At 42.2% G+C, this 17671-nt stretch overlaps 1 protein-coding gene across 2 annotated transcripts in view; it reads left to right on the top strand.

Annotated features, from left to right (window-relative positions):
• The window catches only part of TBC1D4 (TBC1 domain family member 4), a 331945-nt gene that overhangs the window by 293855 nt on the left and 20419 nt on the right, over positions 1-17671 (top strand). For both annotated transcript variants that reach the window (XM_029603027.1, XM_029603026.1), the window contains 2 exons: positions 11948-12103; positions 16656-16814. In XM_029603027.1, the coding sequence (XP_029458887.1) occupies positions 11948-12103; positions 16656-16814 (315 nt within the window). The remainder of the gene's footprint in view (positions 1-11947; positions 12104-16655; positions 16815-17671) is intronic.

Below are 17671 nucleotides of genomic sequence, written 5' to 3'. Positions count from 1 at the left end.
GGCAAGGTGAAGTAGTCGAAGGGTGGAAAGTGGCAAACCAGTATAGAAAGCATTACAGAATTATAACTCAGTTAATACGAGGGATTGGAAAACTGCGGAATGCATTATGTTCTAGGAAGGGTTTGATATGTTTTAGTAAACGGACTTTATAGAATAAGGAGTTTGCTACGAGTTTAATATGGGACTGCATATTGAGTTTGGGATCAAAGTAAACTCCAAGGTTACAAGCCTTATTAATAATCTTTATATTTGTGTTATCCATCGAGATGTGATTTGGAATATTGAAGGATTATGAGTAAATAATCAGAGTGCAGACAAAGAGCAACAAGACAACTCAGCAGGTACAGGTAATGATAAAGAGACATAATAAAATCTCCCCAGTGATATGAAAACAAAGGCTTAAATAGCAAAACACTTTGAAAAAAGAGTGGGGAAACATGATTAGAATGAACAAACCAATATGTAGAGGTGTAGACAAAATTACAAATGTTACAAAAACAAAAGAGGGCAATGACTTACCAAAATCTACAGTGTATACATTTGAAGAACAGCAGAGATGCAGAGACAAGTGACACAGAGGTTTAAGTGGCAGTACAATGGGCACCAAACAAAGATCATCTGACAGTCTATCAATCAAGTAAATGATGTTCCCCTGACGTCCTCTCTGATGTTTACATGATTGATAGACTCTGTCAAATGATCTTTGTTTGGCGCCCTTCATACCGCCATTTAAACTTCTTTGTTGCCTGGCTCTAGCTCTGTTGTTTTTCATATTTGTACATTGTAGATTTTTGTACGTTGTTGTCCCCTTTTGTTTATGTAACATTTGTAATTTTGTCTACACCTCTACACATCGGTTTGTTCATTCTAACCATGTTTCTCCACTCTTTTTCAGATAGTTTTTCAGAAAGTGATTCGCTATTTAAACCTTTGTAGTCAAATTACTAGTGAGATTTTATTACGTCTCTTTATCATTACCTGTACCTGCTGAGTTGTCTTGTTGCTTTTTGTCTACACTCTGATTGTTTACTCCTAATTCTTTTCATAGATCTGGTCCCTCCTAATGCAGTTTTTCGAAATGCATTAGGAGGGACCAGATCAGCCTCTCATTGTTAGAATTGTTCATATGAAACTAAAATAAAGTCAATTTGTGAACAGCATAGACCAGTGGACTTTGAATTTTCATCCCAAACCTTCTGGTTTCTATTTATATTATGTGGTTTGGGTTTCTCCACCTACATTGTGTGCCTATATTCTGTAATGCCATACATTTTGCTTATCTGTTTTTCCCTCTGCTCCTTACCCTCCAGTGATCAGTAATATTCATCAGTTCCAAGGCAGCAGTTTTGTGTGCAGCTTTAAGTTTTTAGCCAGGGCTGCTGCTGCTTTCCAGTAGATTGGTTTGCAATGTACAATGCAGTAGGAAGAAAGAGGAGAGGCTGGGTTCTCAGCAGCCTTGTGGGGCCAAGGATGTGAATAACGTCATTTTGCCCAAGAGAGGTGCCAAACTGGAACAGTAGGGCTCTCGCAGACCAGTTTAAGAGCTCAGAGCAGTCCACTTTGGTGACTCTCCCACTCTTTGCCTTGGCCAATGCTGGTAAGCATTCACTCTCCTAAAAGCTGCATTAGGAAAAGTTCCTTCTACAATAAAAAAAAACACCCCAAACCTAATAAAACTCCCTGCAAATGACCACTTTATTTATTTATTTATTTATAATACATACTGATGCTCCCTTTGACGCCTTACCAAGTACTCTATATTTGCAGGATGTGATTGTAAATATGAGGTGCTCACCTTGTGAGTTTATACATTATGTCTATAAACTGCTTTGAAGCTGGAAGAATGTGAAATAAACAAGACGATGGAAACAGAAAAGCAAAACGTGAGAGACTTTTCTGCCTCTGATAGATCTCTTTAACAAAAGTCAGGCCTGTAGGATACTCAGATTGTTGAATCCTTACCTCTAATAAAAAAAAATGCCTGGTCTTTAATAAAAAATGTTAAAATAGCTGATACTAATAAATTGTAGAAATACCAGACTGGAAGGGCCCTCAAGGCTCATCTTGTCCATCCCCCTTGTGTTCAGACAGCGTCCAGAGTACCTATGGCACCCTAGGCTGATATTTGTCTAATGAGCTTTTCCAGTCTTCCAGCAATGAAGATTCCACCACTACTACCTTTAGTAATTTGTCCTTGTGCTTAACCACCTTTACAATTAGAGTCTGTTTCCTAAAGTTAAATTAATTAAGCCCAAGTCAAAAGAAAAATAAATGTTAATGGCCTCGCTGCATAGGAAATATCAAATAGTGCAGATGGTGTAAGCCCCTGCGTCCAGTCTGCTAAATAGGAAATGACAATACACTGCCAGACTAGTCAATTCAGAAGTCAATTCAGAAGAGAGACACAGGACTAAACTTCCAAGTTGGATATGGAGATAGGACGGAGAATGTAATTATGCTCTGGATTTGTGGAGCTTTATCAGCTCAATGTGTATTTGACACAGTTTGTAATAATGGTGCTCGGCACTGAGTGTGTTAATATGCTTGAAATGCCAAGAGAACAAAAGACATGCAGATGTTCAAATTAAGAAAGAATTTACTCATTAAAGGATTTTGACAGGAGTCATGTTAGTAATAATATTTAACAGTCTTTATATAAACACAACAGTAGGCAGGTGTTCGGAGGCTGTGCCAAAGTGGAAATACATTCTGAAGCACTCTAGCATCTGAGGTTGCAGCATTGCCAAGTGAAAACATTATCCCTTTTGGTTATTTTATATGGAATTTAGACGTACAATTCAGAATGTTGTTTTGGCACTCCTTTCCCTTTGTCCCTGTTTACTCCGCAGCTTGCCCAGCCCTAACCAGCTCAAGGGGCCGAAAACCTTACCTGAGACTTGAACCAAAATCCTCTGCCACCACAGGCCTCTTCCTCTGGCCTGGCCCCCTCCAGGTTTTTAAACAGGCAATGCAAGCACAGTCTTTATCCCTTCAGCTTACGAGCAGTGTTCACTCTTTGGGCGCATCACACCTCGTGCCGTGCAGGACTGGATTAATCTGTCCTCTAAATGTGGAGCTAATTGGCAAACCTGTTGCTACTGATAAAACAGGAGGGAAGGTTGCCTAAAAGCGCCGTTTGGGCAACAATGTGGATTAGACACCAAAGTAGTCCAAGTGTAAATTTTTATTTGAGTGGAGACATAAATTCGTACAAGTGCCCGACTCAGGCTGAGTTTCGCCCCGCTTGGGGCTGCCTCAGGAGCTAGAATGATAAATACAACATGTAAATAAATAAACTTACATACATAAATATATTATATAATAAAATAAAAACTAATTGAAATAAAGGTACCACAGTAATAAACAGAAAACACAAATATAACTTGATCAGAAACAGAACAACCAAGAAGACATGATGAATTGAGGTACTGAAAATACAATGTGACAACAATATTTATACCTGTATGACAATGTTCTCTCTTTATATAACACAAGAATTTGCTTAAGGTAAATACTTCGATTATCTAATAGTCTGGAAATTAATAAACAAAAAAAATTAATTTAAATGTAAAGATACAGTAAAGCAATAAAAAATCAAAAAATATATCAGAAAATATGAGCAACCTAAAAAAGAGCAGGGTTGCCGAGCTGCTAAATTACCCAGTTCCAGGAAGGAGACTTTATGGCCAGATTGGTATTGAACTTGTATTCCAGTACAGTGTGGTACTGATAGTCCCTGGTTCTACCCATTGAAATCAGGACTGACCTAAACTCTCCCTCCCGGAATTAGATAACTTGGTAGCTCTAGGGCTGGTGGTTGGCTCATCTCCCTTTCATGCCTGTCAAACAGCTACTCTGAACTGCAGGAGGGAGAGGAGTCAGTGGCAGGGGCCATGTAGAAGTGTTGGTCCTGCTTTTCTGCCAGGTTAGTGGAACTTGGGAAAGCAAGACTCAGAGATGATGGGGTGTCAGTGGTGCAGAGGGGAGGACAGAAAGGCATGAGTGTGTGAGGGAAGGAGAAGAAAGTCACAATTGTATTTGGGGGGAAGGGAAGAGAGACACAAGTGTCATATATAAAAGTTATGAGGGCCCCTCACTAGCGGATTTGCCCTGGGCCATGCACCCCATATCTCCCCTAAGGTCAAGCCTAGGTGAGGGAGAGATACAAGCCCCTGGATAAGAGGCATGAGGAACAAGCTAGAAACTCCAGGGGGCAGTAGGGATTTGGGTTTTAGGTAGGGATTCAAGGTTGGGGGGAGAGCAGTAACTTGAGGATTAGATGGGACAGTGGAAGACCAGAGACTCAGATTGGGTAGGGGGGGGCTGGGGAAGTGAGTTGGTAGGGACATAGCGACTGAGTGAGGACTATGAATAGGCGTGTTGGTTGGGCTGGGGGGTATGCAACAGGGTGAAAAAGGGTGGGGAGGATGAATAGATGGTGTGAAAGGAGAGGTTGAAAAGCAACGGAAAGTGAAATGGCTATGGAGGTTGTATGAGAATGGAATTGGGAGAGCTGGGAAGAAGGTGAATGGGGTGGAATGGAAGGCTGGGTAGGTTGTAAGAGATTGAAGACAGGGGCTGGAAGCCAGGAAGGAGATGAGTGTCAGGGAAGGAGCTGGGGCTGGTAATGGGATAAGAGGCAGAGAAAAGTAGATGAAGGATGAGGAAGAGGGTGATTACAGAGGGTGGAAGTTGTAGAATAGGGACTAATTGAATGATAGAGAGGAATAGAAAGTTGAGGAAGAAATGAGAGAAAAGGGGACATTTGAAGGCTGAGAAGGAGGTGATAGAGGGAGTGGAAAGCTGGCTGGAAGGTGGGAGGTGAAAAGAGAGAGACAGGGCTGGAGGGTGAGAAAGAAGGAGGAGGGATGAAATCTAGCTATGAGAGAACAGATAGGGAAGATAATGAAGGTCAGAGAGATTAAAGGTAAATATCAATGTTAGACATTTGGAGGAAGGGAAGAATACAGGAGGAAAAGAAAATATGGAAAATGGACAGAAGACCCTGGAAAAGTACTTAGAAGACAGAGGAAAACAGAAAAAAGAGACTGGGACCAAATCAATTAGAAAACTTTAATGTCCAGACAACAAAGGTAGAAAAAAGACATTTTATTTTCAGTTTAATGATTTGAATATGTCAGCTTCTTGTATCTTTTCATTTTGCTTAGTATAGGAGGAAATGCATATCTGTTTTCTTTCTCCAGTGCTGCACTGCATGCAGAGTCTGACTGCTTGGGGGTTTCCATTTCATTTTTTGCTTGCATGTTTCTGTTTCTAATTTGTGATTCCTTACTCTGTATTTAGTGAGGATTGGTCTGTGTTCTGTGTGTATGACAGAAGTGATAGACTTTGCTAGTGAGAGGTGTCTGTATAGAGGTCTGTAGCAGTTCAGGTTGTTCTGTTTTCCCAAAAGGAGGTGGATTAGTGTTCTAGGGCCTGTAATAATATTAGCAGTTTTGCCCTTTCATTGTTGGAGATATTGCTGTTTGACTCCTGAGAGTTAGTGCTGTTTTGGCACAGCACATTTGCTACACAGATTCTGAGTGTTTGTCAGAAGTTTGTGTTTCTTCACAAAGTGTCTTGCAGTGCAGGGGGTTTGTGTTTCTGTTATAGATGTGGCATCAGAATTGAATACATTTGTTTGTAGGAGACTTGTCCTAGTTCTGCTTGGCACCTGTTGGGAATTTTGTGGAGGCGAGGTGTGTTACAGAATTGGGAGTGCAGGGTTTATATTGAAGTTCTGTCCCATCCTGTAGACTGCATACTTAATTCCTATATAGAAGAATTGGTTGAGTGATGCTATCTAATAATTTTACTGATAGTTTTTTTGGGTGCTTAAAACTGACCTGGGATTTCTTTATTGCATAGAAGGCATGTGAGCCTTTTTCTTGCGTCATCTTTTATGACCAATTTAAAGGCAGGGGGCCATGCTGTGGGCGCGAGCATGACGTGTTGAACTACCACTTTGGCTTGCCCCTCTGTTGCATGCACCCTCCAATTTGTCTCACTATAGAGACGCCACTAGGCAGAAGGCAGAGGCTGGAGATGGGGGGGGGGGGGGGGTAGATCAGGGGCCAAATGCTAGGGGGAAGTGATGGAGGTAGGAGGGCAGATGCTGGGGAGAGAATGCTGGGAGAGAGGTAGAAGGGGCAGGGGGAGAGGATGCTGGGGAAGGAGACAGAGTGCAGATGCAAGGGAAGGAGGAAGGAGGGTGGAGGGGGAGGAAGCAGGAAGATGGATGCTGGGGAAGGGGGAAAGAGGTAGGAAAGGAGATGCCAGAGAAGAGAGGAATGGAGGGCTGTTGGTGGCAAGGGATATGAATAGAAAAGAAGGCAAGGTATGAATGAGGGATGATATGAAGATAGAGGAACAGGGTATAAGGGATGAGAAACAAAAAAGGAATGGAAGGTTAGGAGAGAAGAAAAGAGCGGAACGACGTGAGAAAAGCTGGAGGGGTTTGAGAAGAGATGGTAATAAAACAAGATGGAAGCTGAGAAGAGAAGAATGGATAGGATGAAGGAGAATGACAGCGTGGGCCCCTGATGGTGGGTCGGTGGCAATGGTAAGTGGTGGCATTATGGTAGAAACAGCTTTTGGGGAAGGGGTTGGGGGCTGACCCCGCTGCTCACTTGCCCATTGGTATTGCCAAAACTGCTCATACCCTGGGAAAGGTTTGAGGGAATATTGATCCTGAGTGCTTTAGATTTCGTAGAACACATGTAAAAAATGCCATTACAGTTGGGTCAGGGCCAGAGTAAACCTCAAAATCCAGAAAATCTATAAAAAGGATGAACTTTTCAAAAGAATTTGTAAATGAACTATATTGGGGCAAATTTCAAAGAGATTTCTGTGGGTAAACAGATGCATCCCACCGAAAAACCCCTTTGAAAATTGCCCCCTTTAAGCGGGGAGAAGGGGGCGGTACTGGGGTCAGGCCCTAGGGCAAGTCTGAAGTACGCATGAGGATTGAATGTTTAAGTTCCTCATGTGCTGTCTACCCCACATACTTTGCATCTGCAAACTTTTAGTGAGGATACTTTTCCAGAGGCTGATTTTTAAAGGGAAAAGCCCCAGGATTGCTGATGCCACAGACATTTAAAATATGCAAGGCAAAAAAAAAATCTTTCTAGAACCACATGGCATGGGATCATCAAAGGGTAACTCCGTCAGGAGTTTTCTTTTCAAAATTGGCTTGTAGTCGCTATGAAAATTGTAGTCATTGTGTGCATATCTTTTATTGTCTACATCTCTGATTCCAGCACAAACTTATCCTTTAGATCGGTGCTTCCCAGCCCTGTCCTGGAGGACCCATAACTAGTTAGGTTTTCAGGATAACCACAATGAATATGTATGTATGAGATACATCTGCATGCAATGCAGGCAGTGCATGCATATCTCCTTATCATTTTCCTTGTGGTTATCCTGAAAACCTGGCTAGCTAACAGTCTTCCAGGACAGGTCTGGGAAGCACTGCTTTAGATGAACGGGGCTCCCTCAGAAATTAGGCTAATTCCTGGACTCACTGTCACACAACCCCAATGCAGGTCCTCCAGTGAAGGGAGGGATATACTTCCAAGGCCCTAGGAGTTTTATACACTCTGATCTCGTAAGTGCCAATAACAGGCAGGACTCCAGGATGACGATCCAGCATGAACTTTACTGAATGACTTATAAAATGATAAATATTTGGCACTAGGTACAATTTCTTCTTGTCACATTCATGTTACAGAAACACATTTCTTGAAATATCTGGGTGTGATGCCTTGGCTGCGGCCCGTGTTTTCCTCCTGGACCTTTGGGGCTGTCCTTGAGTACTGCGAATAAGCTCCTCCTAATCATCCAAGGACTCTCGTTCCATGCCAGTGTAGGTAGAGGGTGTGTAGGGAGGTTTGACTCTGCCCAGTAGTAGGTGCCCTAGTTTGATAAAACCACTGTGCCCCTGTGACACAGATTCAGAGGGGAAAAAAAATCCAAGCGTGCTTTGGAGCTTGGAGTCAGCCGCGGTCACTTAAGGGCTGAGAAGATGTGAGTGTCTGTCTTTGCGGTGGGTGATTTCCCTCCACAAGAAAGAACCAGGAATGGGCTCTCCTTAATCATTGACAGGTGCCTGAAGGAGAAGATTTCCTGACCAGGGAAGGTGGCTGAGGCCCGAGGTCTGGGTACCCAGGTTTCACTGGAAGGAAGGAGCCTTGGGGGTTCAAAGGAGTGAATGCTCGGGAGTTTGGCGTGTGAAACCGAGTAGTAGGCTTGAGAAGGGGAGGTTAAGTCAGTATATCTCCTCTTGTCCTGTGTGTGCCAGAGAGTTTTGGTCCTTGCATGAGGACGGATTGCCCAGTTGAGGAAGGATCCTAATAGAGTTCCTGCGGAAAGAACACTGTTAGAGAAGTATCTGAGGAAAAGAAAGGATAGGCGAGCTGCCCTGTATAGCAGGTGCAAGGGGTGACCCAAGTAGAACGGTTTCCTTCCCCCAAGAGCTGATTTGCTTGGGCATGCAGCATACTGAGAATTATTTTGAGATGGCTTTGGACTTTGATTAGCTTTGCGGTGCACCAGCCAGCACAGATGACATCATTCCTGGGAAAACGAAAGTTAACTTGGTCTTATTCTCTGCTAATGATAACAAGAGGCTCCTGCCCATAGTCAGAGCATGCACACATGCTCAAATTTATTGATTGGCTATAAGGTAATGGGCAGGCTTTTGGAGACATCTGTTAATTGGTTGGACGAAGCCCTTATATTGCTGAGCACGGACGTTAGATTACCAAGCAGATCCTGTATTATACACCGTTTGCTTTGTATTTGCTTCTGCTCCTGGAGGAACCACGCCTTCCATAAATAAACCTCTGCTTTTATAACCTTTTAAAGCTGGTATTTATTGGGCTAATTAGTCAGGGGTTACCACCATTTACACCTGTTTGGATTTTGTTTTACCTGCCAGCAGTCAATGCCAGTAAAGAATATTTAATCTGAACAAGTTTGGAATCCAGGTAGTGGGGAGGGGGGTGTTGTATCTGTAATAGGCTGTTAGGCAGAAGACCTCTAGTGAGGAGAAATCCTAAGATCCTTAAAATCTTTTCCCTACTGTGCAGGAACTCTGGAAGATCATGGGGTCTGTGGTAGGCTATGATCCTCCCCATGAGCCCCTGTGCCTAGGACCAGATCAGAGCAAGGGCCACACATACATAATAATTAGCTCCTCCTTTACGCTTGTTCTTCCCTTTAACCTCTACTCCACCTTCCTGTGAAGGTTCATTGAAACATCAGTTTAACCCATCTGGGTAGATATCTGTCAGGCCAATACAGTACAGTGCCCTCTGGCAGAGCGCACTGTTAACCGGCGATTGGACGCACGTTTTCGACGTGCTAGCTTTACCCCTTATTCAGTAAGGTGTAATAGCACATCGAAAACGTGCGTCCAGCCCCCCCCTCCCCCGAACCTAATAGTGCCTGCAACATGCAAATGCATGTTGATGGCCCTATTAGGTATTCCCGCGCGATTCAATAAGTAAAATGTGCAGCCAAGCCACATATTTTACTTTAAGAAATTAGCGCCTACCCAAAGGTAGGCGTTAATTTCTCTCGGCACTTGGGAAATGCACAGAAAAGCAGTAAAAATTGCTTTTCTGTGCACCCTCCGACTTAATATCGTGGCGATATTAAGTCAGAGGTCCCAAAAGTTAAAAAAAGAAAAAAACATTTGAAATAGGCCCGCAGCTTGCGGGTTGAAAACCGGACGCTCAATTTTGCCGGCGTCCGGTTTCCGAGCCCGTGGCTGTCAGCGGGCTCGAGAACCGACGCCGGCAAAATTGAGCGTCGGCTGTCAAACCCGCGGACAGCCGCTCCTGTCCGTGGGTTTGACAGCGTGTCCCTAGCGCCTCTTTTTACCGCTGGCCCTCATTTAAATAAATTACTGTATCGCACGCATAGGAGAGTGTCGTGTGCGCGCGCTGGGAGAGCGGGCGCTTGCCCGCTCTCCTGCGATTTTTGCTGTATCGGCCCGTGTGTGCAGCATATTCCATCCTGTCAATTACCCATAACCCCCTTGAATTGCAGCAAATAGGATAGCATGTCAGTTCAAGGGAAGTTCTGGGTAGCAACACTTTATGTGAGAGAGATGTATCAGGCTTTTCTATCTATGACATTTTGTCTAGATTCAGAAAATATGACTGGGAATTTGTTGACTTATTATGTAGATGGGAATAGGTGTTTCGTTTACGTTTTTGCCATAGGATAGACGTCAATGCCAGCAAGTGTTCATGCTTTGTTGCTTTCTAATTCTTTGCTGCTTTTTTTGTCTTTTGTGTCCTATGGTGCCAGGCTGAGACAGAGTATTTAAATGAGAGAGTAGGGTGATTGAAGTGCAGGCGAGCGTTATTAGCTTCTCGCCTTAGATTGCTCTGATGCCATTTGTTGAGCATTGCCCATGTGCCTCCCCTGCCCTCTTTTTTTTTTTTTTATAGGGACCCAGTGCCAGAGGAACAACCTTGCATGTTTGAAAAGGAATGATGAGGCCTATGCATATTTTAATGGGGCCAATAATGCATTCCAAAGCTTTGAACTGGGTCTAACTCCAATGCCTATTCACTGCTGTTTGGGCTCCCAAGGACAGAATTTTCAGTGTCAGAATAGGGTTTAAAATATTCACCTGACCCTCCCAAATTGTTGTTTGCTTTAGTCTCCTTTCTGTCCTGAAGTTATGTGGTCTTAACCTCAGAGTGCATGGTTAGGACATCCCAACCATAAATAGTTCTGGCTCTGCCGTGTCATGACGTAAGATACAGTGTTAGACTTAATAAGGGGGTTGACCTTGCAGATTTGTAACACTGATTAGCTTGTTTTGGAGGAGCAAGACATACTACCAGAGCTGCGTTTTCTGGGAAATAGTCCCAGTTTTCATAATCACGGTTTGACCGTGATGTGTCGGGTGGATGACCAAACAACCGGAAGCATTTCAGACTAAACATAGTCAATCTTATCATGCAAAAGTGAAGTTAAAGGTCATTGAGCGGTTTCATTATTAATAGGCTGCTTTTTATTTTTTGGGGTGGATCTTTGTTAGGGGTCCTGGTCTAGGGCACATTCTAAATGCTGGAATAATAATTATAATAATGATAATAAACTGATTCTGCATAGTTTAGAAAACCTTTAGGGGGGACCTGAAGCTTGGGAGACATCTAGTGGCCAGTGGTTGTCTCCTGGTCCTTCACTGTTAGTTGCCCTGTTACTTATTGCTAGTACTGACTGTTTTTGCTTGTAAAACCGTCTGGGAATTGTGCAGTTCATGAACAAGACTTTTTTTTAATTAATAGAAGAGAAACAAACCTGCAAGCGAAAATATGCCATCTCCAAATATGTCTGGTACTCTTGTGTTATTTTCCCTTGTTTTGTTTCTAAACATTTTAATAAACTTCCGCCTCGTAAATGGCGTCACAGTAACATTATTCCTAGAGTATCCAGCAACACTGTTAATGTTTTCATGTCTCTGTAATAAAAACACATTTTTGCCTCCTTCAGAGCTACAGTGAGCACAGACGGTAGACTCTAAAAATAATAGAATATAACTGAGAAGGTTTATATACATTTACAGTATAAATCATATTTCATATACAGATTGTCCATGTATGGTCATACTGATACAACAGACACATCTCCAGAAAAATTCAAAAAAGTTACAAAATGGATGCTTCCCAAAACATTGTCCATTTATTGTAAAGCTTAGAATGCTGAAATACCATCTTGCTGTGGATTAGACACATTGGCAGCAGCTGATCAAAGTTTAAGTCCAGTTTATTTCCTGTGTCTTATGTGGTCACAAGCCTTGTTTGCCTTACCGAAGCGATCCTAACCCTTGCTCCCTTTGGAGCCAGCTTGACCCTATGGCGTTGGGCTGTGCTAGCTGTTATTTGTACCTTCTCACCACACATCCGTTAATGTTTCTTCCTTCCAGCAAGCAGGGATGAGCTCCAGTCTAGAAAAGTGAAGCTGGACTATAGTGAGGTTGGCTCGTGTCAGAAGGACACGCTGAACTTCTGGGACAAGAAATTAAGCTGCAGAACAAAACTTCGGTGTGACATGGAGGAGATCCACGGTGCTCTGAAAGAAGGTAACTCAACGGGCTTCATAGTTGTGAAGGAGGCAAAGGGTATGAACATTATTTTTTGGTAGCTTTACATTAAAAACTAAGAGGCCAATATTCAAAAGCCATTTAGACGGATAACTGAAAAGTTATCCGTCTAAATGGCAAACTGGGGATATTCATCGTCATATGTAACCTCATAAATTGGGGGCAGGCGGGAGGCGTTCCCAGGAGAAGCAGAGTTAGCCGCTTAATTTTTGCAGCTAACTGGTTGCACTGCAGGGCTGTCCTGAAGTTAGCCAGGTATACTTGTCCAGCTAACTTTAAGATAGCCAGATATATTCGGTAGTGCTGCTGGTTAAATTGGCCAGATAGGTTTATCCGGCTAACTTAACTAGCTGCTCCGCAGCTGAATATATTGGCCCCAATGTAAAACAAACCTTAAGAAAACCGTTCTGTATTACATTTACCTTTGGAATGTTAACAGAAACACTTAAGATTTGTCCATAGCTTTCTGTTGCGCTCTCTTTGCCCTATGCGAATTAGAGCCCACCAGCAGTAAGTACCAGGTATGATCTTGTTGCACAGATAAATGGGCCTATTTGGATATTTGCATGACTTTAAAGATTCTCCCCCCCCTTCCATGTTTTTCTTGGTTCGAAAAACTTTTATTTTGTGGTGAGCATATTATTTCCTTGGTGTAAACAGAAATACTATAGCGTCTTATAATTTATTTATTTTATTTATAACATTTATAACCCACCCAATTATTAGACCACTGTTCTAGGCAGTTTACATCATCACATATACAATAAAACAAATAAAAAAACATCATAAAACATCATAAAAACAGTCAAGACTACATGAAAACTTATCCAGAAGCCTCACAAGACAGATGGGTCTTTACCTGCTTACTGAAGATGCTATAATCCTGTAACTATTTATTTATTTATAGCAATGAACGACTTGGTTCCTTTTTCAGGGTTCAGATCCGGTCTTATTATGCAGGATGCAAGATGTTTAGACATAGGGAGAGCATGAGGAAAATGTCTTTGCTAAGAAGAACTTTTAGGGAGAAATTTTATAACATTTGAAGAGAATTTTTGCAAGACACTTTGGGCCTGATTTTCAAAAGCATTTACACGTTTAAAACTGGGTTTTACATATGTAAATGCAGTGTGGGCTTTTGAAAATTGCTACGCTATGTGCTGTGTAATTGTCCATAGGTTTTACCCACGCTAGGTGCACTTAATGTGGGTAAATGGCTTTTGAAAATTGCTATGACAGTATGTTACATTTACATGTGTAACTCCTCTGAAAATTCACCTGTTTATGCACATGCTGTTCAAAATCGAAATGTATGTGTGTAGATCTTGACTTTACCCAGACTCCCCATCCCCTGGAATGCGCCTCCGCTATGTGTGTAAAATGGTAATGCAGTTTGGGCGAGCAGTTTTCAAAAGGGCCGTTTCTATAGGGAAAGCACCTCTGTTTTGTCATTACATTAAAAAAATAACATTTCTACTAGGATCTTTCCACACTGCATGTATCCCATTAAAATTCTGGAGTGTCCATTTAATTTTATTGTTTGGTATTAGCATTGCAGTGATACACATTAACTTAGGTTGTAATATGTGCCCATGGCAGTATTTAAGCCTCATTTGTGAGCGTTGCTTTTGATATACCTTGCGGCTTGTGAAATTGTACCGTACTGATTCTCTCCGACAAGTGATTCAGTAGTGCCAGAAATCTTTAGGAAACAAAACCAACTAACTGTTGATATTGTTACTGTAAAGCCATATCGAAAAGAAATTTGAGGACCTCCCAGGGATGGCAGAGAACAGAGTAAGCTCCCTTGAGGATCAAATCCAGGGGCTGGAGCAAAAATCCTTGAAACTAAGCGTGGCCTCCCCTTGGTCCGGACTATGAATTACCCTTGTGCTTGGGGTGGGGAGGATCACATGAGAAGTTATATTTACTAATATGATTTATCTTAGGATTCATAGTCTGAGTGGGCGATGAGACAGGGTCTCGGTCACCCCGATATCACAATTCTGTGCCCTTCCCAAACAACCCTGCCACTTTTGGCACTACAGACCAGTTAAAATCATCACACCAGAATAAAAAAATAATTAACCCTTTTACTGGTGTTGAGTAAGTAGACAGTAAATCCAACCAGAACATTAAATGGGAAAAGTACAGTGGTAAAGAGGTTAGGACTTTTCAGCTTGGAGAAGAGACGACTGAGGGGGGATATGATAGAGGTGTTTAAAATCATGAGAGGTCTAGAACGGGTAGATGTGAATCGGTTATTTACTCTTTCGGATAGTAGAAAGACTAGGGGACACTCCATGAAGTTAGCATGGGGCACATTTAAAACTAATCGGAGAAAGTTCTTTTTTACTCAACGCACAATTAAACTCTGGAATTTGTTGCCAAAGAATGTGGTTAGTGCAGTTAGTATAGCTGTGTTTAAAAAAGGATTGGATAAGTTCTTGGAGGAAAAGTCCATTACCTGCTATTAAGTTCACTTAGAGAATAGCCACTGCCATTAGCAATGGTTACATGGAATAGACTTAGTTTTTGGGTACTTGCCAGGTTCTTATGGCCTGGATTGGCCACTGTTGGAAACAGGATGCTGGGCTTGATGGACCCTTGGTCTGACCCAGTATGGCATTTTCTTATGTTCTTATGTTCTTAAGTATAATAAAAACTTTCAGTTTTCTTATTTTATATCAAGCAGAGCAAAAATAACACTGGGTATGGCCTGTTAGCCAGGACAACCAACATATTCATATGGATAGTAAAAATAAACAGGGAACACTGCTTGCTTTTGTTGGTGTGCCTGTCAAAGCATAACAGAATCTGAAAGGTTATAAGGTAGAGAAGTAGTAACATATACATGGATCTTCTGCATCATGTATATGTAAATGTTTCCAGAAAGTTCTGGCTGATCCTTCAACGATATATACAAGACTGAGGCACGTGACCCATATGTGTTCCTGCATTCAGATGCCATTCACAGAGAGCAAATGTTGCTGGTGATTTCTCTGCTTCCCAGTTGCTGCATTCCTGGGCCTGGTGAATGTGAAAACATTTGAAGCTTGGATGGCATTAAGGGCACAAGAAGGTTATGGATTCAATTAGTCAAGCAAAAATAACTACTTGTGCAGTATGGAGCACCCAAGAATTCCCAAAAAAGTAATGGAAAATGATGCATTTAAATTGGGTTATATTGCACAATATGTTTCCTAAATTCAGATTTAGTTAGACTTTGTGTTTTGCCAACCAACCTGGAAGCTTTGCAGTATGAGATATAGAAACATAGAAATAATGGCAGAAAAAGATCAAATGGTCCATCCAATCTGCCCAGCAAGCCCTACAGCAGCACCCGCCACGCTGTACAGGTCACCCCCATACTTATCAGTTTCTCAGGCTATAAAAACCAGGACCCTTGTTTATTGCTGTCTGAGTCCAATTCCCCATTATCTCTTGCCATTGAAGCAGAGAGCAATGATGGAGTTGCATCAGCAGTATGGAGGCTTATTGGTTAAGGGTAGTAACCGCCACACCAACAAGTCACCCCCATGCACTCTTTTCTTCATTTCCATCCTCTCTAGCCTTTAGGGATCCACAGTGCTTATCTCATTCCCCTTTGAATTCTTTCACTGTTTTTGTCTTCACCACCTCTTCTGGAAGGGAGGTATCCACCACCCTCTCTGTGAAGAAATATTTCCTGATGTTGGTTCTGAGTTGTCTTTCCTGGAGTTTCATTTCGTGACCCCTAGTTCTACTGATTTCTTTCCAACGGAAAAGGTTTGTCGATTGTGCATCATTAAAAACTTTCAGGTATCTGAAGGTCTGTATCATATCTCCCCTGCACCTCCTCTCCTCCAGAGTATATATATTTAGGTCCTTCAATCTCTCCTCATAATTCATTTGATGGAGACCCTCCACCATTTTGGTCGCCCTTCTCTGGACCGCCTCCATCCTGTTTCTGTCCCTTTTGAGATACGGTCTCCAGAACTGAACACAGTACTCCAGGTGAGGTCTCACCAAGGTCCTGTACAAGGGGATTATAACCTCCTTTTTCTTACTGGTTATTCCTCTCTCTATGCAGCCCAGCATTCGTCTGGCTTTAGCTATTGCCTTGTCAAATTGCTTTGCCGTCTTCAAATCGCTAGACACAATCACCCCAAGCTCCCTCTCTTGGTCCGTGCACAACAGCCTTTCACCCCCCATCACATACAGCTCTTTTGAATTATGTAGTGCAGTGCAACTTAATTGTTTGTGCTGGAGAGAGCTCAGGTAGCAGTCCAGCACCTCATTGCTTAAGTCAGAGCTGATCCTTAAGAGCCACAAACAGGCCTAAGTTTTAGGATATCCACAATAAATATGGATGCAATAGATCTGCATGCACTGACTCCACTGTATGCAAATATATATTATACATATTCATTGTGGATATCCTGAAAACCAGGTCTGTTTATAACTCTCGAGAACCGGAGTTGGTCATCCCTGATGTAGGTCATTCACTATTTCCTCACCATCTTGGTTTTTCTTCTCTTTTTTCCCTTAGGTACGCCAAAGAGTCGTCGGGGAGAAATTTGGCAGTTCCTAGCTGTGCAGTATCGGCTGAGACACAGGCTACCAAACAAACAGCAACCACCAGACATATCTTACAAGGAACTCCTCAAACAACTGACGTCTCAACAACACTCTATCCTCGTAGACCTAGGTAGAGTTGAGCATGGCTGCCTTTGGGAGTCAGAAGTATGGTGTATGCCAGTTTGCCACTGTTTATTTTCAGAAATGTAATATTCTTTTTGTCTGTTTCCCAATGTGAGAAAAATGCCCATAAGTGAGCTTAGCTACCTCTATATAATACAGGTATGTGGCCATCTATCTTGGGTTTCTCCCCCAAAAAGTAATGAAAGTACTGAATCTGCTATAAGCATAGTTGGACCCAGGGTTTGGATCAATACATGTTGAAATGTTTGCAGGCAAACATTTAATTTTGGTTTGAGTCTGGCTCAGCAAATTGCCTCTTATGATGCATAATGGTGTAAATCTTCCAGTTTATTAGCTGTTTTGCCAGCTTTTAGGCTACCCTTAATTTTGAAAGTCTTCTTCAAGGTAACTATGAAGTTGAATTCTGTGACCACTTGGAATCGACCTGTGTGACGGTGCAAGTGATCGATGGCCACCTATGGGAAGCAACATTAAATCGGAAAAGTCTTCAGAGGAGCCAGTTTCATGCATGTCTTTATTTACGTTAAAATATTTATGCCAGCGTACAGCAGATTGCATACAGGTGATCTTAAAAGTTAAATGGTACCTGAGGCAACAGTAGAAAAGGGATCTATGTACTAAGCATTTTTCCCTTGGACACAAAATGGGAAAAAACTATTGAGTACCTCTGGCCCATACTGGTTTCTCAGTGTTATGGCAAGTGTTGAGCTTCAGTCTTCTGATTCCCAGTCCTTTAACCATTTGCCTATGCTTGTTCCTTTTCTATCATTTTCTTGTATGCAGCCTTGAAGCATTTTGACTGGTAGCTGTAAAATTAGAACCCAAGACAAAAATGTATTGAGC

This window comes from Rhinatrema bivittatum, chromosome 5 (assembly GCF_901001135.1).
Source record: "Rhinatrema bivittatum chromosome 5, aRhiBiv1.1, whole genome shotgun sequence".
NCBI classification, from domain to species: Eukaryota; Metazoa; Chordata; class Amphibia; order Gymnophiona; family Rhinatrematidae; genus Rhinatrema; species Rhinatrema bivittatum.
The sequence above is the reverse complement of the archived record's forward strand: the minus strand, read 5'-3'. Positions and strand labels throughout refer to the sequence as shown.